The sequence below is a fragment of the Buceros rhinoceros genome, unplaced genomic scaffold, assembly GCF_000710305.1.
Source record: "Buceros rhinoceros silvestris isolate BGI_N320 unplaced genomic scaffold, ASM71030v1 scaffold1536, whole genome shotgun sequence".
NCBI lineage: Eukaryota > Metazoa > Chordata > Aves > Bucerotiformes > Bucerotidae > Buceros > Buceros rhinoceros.
The window spans coordinates 719-6,785 of record NW_010417885.1 but is presented as its reverse complement, the minus strand read 5'-3'; the positions used below and the strand labels follow the sequence as shown (position 1 = coordinate 6,785).

At 38.7% G+C, this 6,067-nt stretch overlaps 1 protein-coding gene across 1 annotated transcript in view; it reads right to left on the bottom strand.

Annotated features, from left to right (window-relative positions):
• The window catches only part of CA2 (carbonic anhydrase II), a gene marked incomplete at its 5' end in the record, with an annotated part of 17,915 nt that overhangs the window by 11,344 nt on the left and 504 nt on the right, over positions 1 to 6,067 (bottom strand). The window contains one exon of the mRNA XM_010138301.1: positions 5,748 to 5,952. Coding sequence (XP_010136603.1) covers positions 5,748 to 5,952 — 205 coding nt within the window. The remainder of the gene's footprint in view (positions 1 to 5,747; positions 5,953 to 6,067) is intronic.

Genomic DNA, 6,067 nt, shown 5'->3' with positions numbered 1-6,067 from the left:
TCAGCAGGAGAAAAACTACGTAACTGGTATCTCATCAAGCAAAAAAAAAACCCCTACTCTGACCTTGCTAGAGGGTTAGCCAGATAAGGCAACAAGGATGTTCCACAGAGATAGACCAGAAAGAAACATCTGCCAAAATGCAGCAGGTCTGCAGACGTGTGTACCAGCAGCAGGTCAGTGAGTCTGATTCACCTCAGTTGAACTATTTCATTCAGGCTGAGTAGCAGCCAGAGAGATTCTGACCTGCTTAAAGATACAAGATCATTTACGTTCTCAACTCTCCCTCCCCTCCCTAGGACCAGTGGACTTCATTTCTCCTGTACTGTCTTAAACGGAGATTCCCTGAGAGTCGTGAGGTGCCGTACTCATTCCCTGATCAGCCTTCAAACCATGTTTCACACCATTATGAGCTTTGTCAGAACCATATTGGAAGCATTCAGATTCTTTTAAAAGTAACAAATGTTTTGATTTCTGATGCTAATAGCTATGCTACTAATTTCAGTGACTGCTTACAGTACTGAAAATTGTGTATTGGGCATAGCGCTCATACTGCACTGAGATCTAATGAAGGATGAACAAACCTAAAGTGTGAGCACTGCCTCCAGGTACGTAGCAGTCCCTCATGCCTGTAAGTAAATGAACAAATATATCAGCTGGGAAGAGTGGTCATGGTGGCATCTGGTACAGGACTTCGTGACATCTCAAAAATAAACTTTTCCAAGTGGCTCTAGCTGATAACAGCCAGCTAGTTTCTCTTGGTTTTGCACTAGAAGTGTTTCCAGATGACAAATTTGGAAGAAGGGAAGGAAGCTGCCATGATTCTTAAATGCACAATCCATGTCAAATTTCTGCTCAGAAGCTGCATGTCAGGAAAAAGAAAAAAAAAAAAAATGAAGAAGGGCACTTGTGGGCTCTGTAAAGAAATCAAGGCCTGAAACAGGCAGGACTGATCTCAAGCCCTGATCTTCCTTTCCGGTTCCTGGAAGTACTAGATCTGTACTCAAGTCACGTGCTTACGTAGGTTTTGCAGTTTCTGGTGATCCCAGTTCATGAGAGGTATGAGTTAACGATTGCATACCCTCTGGGACAGCTGACTTTCTAGTCAAGCAGTGCAGAAAAGTACTTGTGACATATAAGCAGGTGTCTGAATACAGACCCCTAAAGCTACAAGGAATCAGTTCTTTGATTTAAGATTCCAAAGGATCACCACATTGCTTAGGCTGTTAAGGACCTTCGATCCATGGCTGTACACTGATAACATGCAATATTATTCTGGTATAGCTACTATTACATCTTTGGAGCTGGGAAGCCTAAAAATGGCAGTAACTCTGGTCAAGAGGTGTGCCTTAAAGACATCAGACCTGTGTGTTTCTTCCTCCACTTACCAGCTAAGGTGGAAGTGCAGGAAAAGAGCAGCAGTGGCACAACTTTCAGAGTAACTTTTTAGAGCTTCATTTCCCCAGGTATCCTCCTAATTTTAAAGTTATACTACGATCTTTAAAAATACGTCACATTTACTTGGGACTCTGTCTTCATTTCAATGCTATCTCTAGCTTAACAGCAAGGAAGGAAAAGGAACAATTAAGAGACTTGTTAACAAGCAGAAATTACCAGTACACTTAGTAATGTCTCTAAAGCCTTACACCATAGCTGCAATTCACTTCTGTCAGGTTCTACAGCTAAAATATGATATTTTCAACATCCTCGTTATGGAATAACTTAGTTGCTGATTGACTTTTTCCTTTTATAAGCCCATCAAATACACAACCAGAAAATAAGAATACAGTACCTACTCCTGTGAACATTTCCCATTTGAATTTCAGGTTTGAGGGGAATTCTGAAAAGTTTTCCAAGAAACTTGCATAGAGAACGCATTATAAGTGTGTTACAAAATCTTCTTTTGGGCTTGAGGCTTTCTTGAGCAAAGTCACTTCCTGTGGCTTTATAGCTCTGAAAGTCAGTCGCTGTTTATTTCTATCTTTTAAACTGAGTGAAACAATATGCATGTCTTTACAGCAGACTATAAAGAGTTTAATATGACAAAATAAGCACCCTTAATGAGACACTCCTTTGCTATAAAGTTCCTAAAATGAGGTGCATTGTTATAATTTAGAAGTTATCAGCACTATTTGCTTCACTGGTACATGGAAGGTCAGGTTCTAGGAGACAGAAGTGCATGAACCTGAATTTGGAGTTTTATTCCTAGTGACACTTTGATCATAATGAATTTTTGCTTTTATTTACAGTTATAGGAACTTTAAAGATGAATCCCTACAAATACTTGAACTTACACCATTACGACAGGGTGGACATGAGAATTCAGAACACAACTGCAAGAAGTGACGGAGAAGAGAGGCTAACAACTAGAAGAGGAAGTTCACTGTTGGCTTTCAACATACAAGTCCAGGAAAACATTCTAAAAGACTTCAAGGAAACGAGACAGAAGATATCCTTTTATCTATGAGAAAATCACGAATTTCAGCAAACAAAAATGTTGATAAACATGGCAATGCTGGCTCTTGAATGTCCTTTCTGTACACCATTTCTGCAAACTAGCAGCTGTGAAATATGAAGGGGATTCACTTTGGGCATTGACTGAGCCTTTAGAAGTGTATTCTGGAATATAACAGCTGACACACAATCCAAGAAATTCAAAGGCCATACTACAAGAACTAAAATTGAAGATTTGGAGGTAATTGCTTCAGAAGAGGGTTTTTCTAAGCATGGTTTCTAAGATGGTAGCATCTAAGCCTATTTAAGAAAATTAAACAAAACAAAGTTAGGTTCTAAACCTATCACAAAGATTTCTCCATTAAAACATCATTGTAAGAGAAAATTGTATAGGTCTCATAGGCATAATCACAACCGGAATCGGGAATTATGTCCATAAAGTTCCACATATCAGTAAAGAGATCTTCTAAGAGCAGAGAAGAAAATATTCTCTACTGTGAAGTTACTTTAGTAAATAAATTGCACATGGATTATTTTTGTTTAAAAAGTAAATTTTATTTTACATCCTTACTATGCTAAAGAATATAGATAGGATATAATTTTAAGAAATCCTGTTTTTTCTTTAAGATTTTTAGGTTTCTTCATGGATATGGGCAGAAGCTATGTCCTACATGGCCTTGCACGAACATCCATAACGTAACAAAAACACATTTTGGGGGAAAAAAATTTTACATCAAATTTTTCAATATTCTGATATCTACTTGTTACTTGTGATCAACAGTATTCACATTATGTATTTTCTGAATCAAAGAAAAAAGTACAGATACTTTCAAAGAGTTTTAGCCAATCATGCATTTTAGCTCTCTTACCTGTTTTTACTATACTAATTCTACCTGTATTTTTTATTGCAAGAACTCATTTTGCATTCTCTGCAGAGCAGGAGTCATCAAACAGACACTAATACCTACAACTGCTGTTCAATTTATTTCAGTGCCATTAGATATGAGCCTGAAGATTCTTAATGAATGGATCTACTTCTTTATGTGCCATTACTCATATCTTGAAGATTATTCACAAACAATGATCTTATTACTTCATCTTGCGCCTACTCCACAGTTAACTCATTACTGCACATGGGACAGCTCATGGGAGCATGCGATACAGCCTTGTGGGAAGTATTTACAGGATTTTATTTCACTGTCTTCTGTAAAACACACCAGCCCATCACATAACCTCACATAGATTCTCTTTGTGACTGTTGCGTAATGTCCAACCAAGAATTTGGTACACACATTATATTTAGTTTCAATTCAGCAACAGGAGTCAACCAAGAACAGTCAAGTCAAAGACAGCTCTATTTTGTGTAAGGAAAGTAGGTTACCTAGTTAACTGCATACAAATGAAGCCATTAAGTGTGCTGCCAGGTAGAGTCTATGCACTGGAATTTTCAATAGGAAATGTGATACTGAAGGATTCACCTTCACAGAGATATGTTTAATGTTTTTTTCTAAAGAATAATCAGTTTCTGATTCACTAATAGAGCTACTGAGAATACTTCTACTTGCATCTCCTATCCTCCCACTCTGAAAGCTGTGTCACTGCATATCTGTCAGAGGATCCCTGTCACAGATGTTCTGGTTCTGCACTGACTTTTCTCATAAGAATCATCCTACAGACGTTTATTTAGATTAGTATACGTTCCTGCCATTTTTTCCTCCCAAGTTACCAAACACAACCTTATTTTCACAGTCTTCCCAAACGCAGGCATACACAAAGCAAACTCTTGGTTTTTGTTACGCTATGAAGACCGGAACATGTTTCCTTTGGGCTCAGTGAGAGCAGGATGACAGTGAGAGCAGACTCGTATTTATCTGGTGAAAACATAATCCCCCTTTTCATAGTCTGAATCATTTACCTTATTCTCCATGACACTGTTAAAATGAACACGCATTGAGCTCCTTTAGCTCCTCAGTGCTTCAGAAAAATAAACACTAAAAGGCCAGAATACATTTCTCCTTTAATTTTTAAAAACATACAAATATTAATGTGGATGCTCTGTGTAAATTATATATGGACCTAAGTGTATTTATACGACTGTGAACACTTAGAGCTGACCACTTAATATTGTTCTGTCCAAAGTTTAAAATCAAAATACACAGACAAATTCTTAGTGTGGTGCTGAAAGTCTATTACACTGTTGCATGAAGTTACCTGCTAAAACCTCACATTTTTAGTAGGCAAGGATCATTTGTTTGCGGCACCATTCCCTAAATGAAATTGCCAATGAAACGCTTAGGAAAAACAGGGCGCTTGCTCAAGTACGTTAAATCAGGCAGTGTCTAGAGAAGGCAGTGACTTACAATGGGATTGTTTTTGCTATCCAAATTAAAAATAGAGGCATATTCATTGTAGCAGGGTGATGATTTCCACAAAATTCAGCCAGCTGAAAAACTACAACTAAAGCCAACCTACAACACCCTTGCAGCTTGGATTCCGTCTGTCCATCGACGTGACCATTCCTTTCAGTAAGGATTACCAAAAGGTTTGCAGGATTCAGTGCTTAATTTTACCACACAGTATGGCGAACAGCAAGATGCCGTGGAACAACTGCCTGGTAGCAAACTTTGAAGGAATGTGTCATATACATTATCTTTATCTAGAAAGCCCAGCGTCAAGAAATGTCAGGGATAATACATGTTTAAAAGAACAAGGAGGTATTTTCTAATAATTCCTCTGTTTCTGTACTAACCTGGAAGCATACTGGCTTCAGAAATATGAAATAATATTTTGATAACCAAAGAAACTATTTCCCAACTATTTCCACTTCAAGTTGTTAACTGCAATCCTTTGTTATTCTAAAGCCCATTTTTCCTACCATGTATTTCCCTCTTCTTTTAACCATTTGGTCAGTACCTTACGATGAGCTATGCCTAGAATTGTTCTTGTCAAATAACTACTCTTTTTTTTCCTCTCCACACCTGAGCCCTTAACCAAATACTTCTGATTTAAACCAATAAAAAAAAAAAAGGCAGTTCTGTTTTCTGGAGTTTAGAAGAGGGCAGCTCAAAACTGCCCAGATAGGCTTAGTTCTCTTCTAATGGGAGCAGGTTCCTTCTAGCCTAAAAGAACGATATGGGATGCTGAATCTCTAAAGGCTGAATCCTGACCTTACTGATGCCAAAATACTTGGATCTTTTTGTCTTTAAAGAAAGCCTATGGCTCAGCAGACATTCTAGTAGCAATGTTAATAGCAATTTCTCCCATCTCCACCCCTACACACAAAGATGAGGTCTCACCTGACTTGTCGCAAGAATCATCAAACTCCACGTTGAAGGAGTGCCCGTTGTTGACTATGTTTCTGGCCGTGCCGGCATCATAACTGAAGCTGAGAGGCTTCAGAGAGGAGTCGTACTTGGCAGACTTGCTGCTAATGTCGATAGGGGACTGGCGCTCTCCATTGGCGATGGGAAAGTGTTCGTGCCAGTGAGCAGGTCCTGCAAGACAGCGAAGAGCAGTTCAGTGGGAAAAGACGCAAAGTTCGGAGAGTATAAAAGATAACCCTCGCGCTAGAAACCGGGGACTCTGTAACAGCGGCATCAGCCTTTAACAGCCTGGT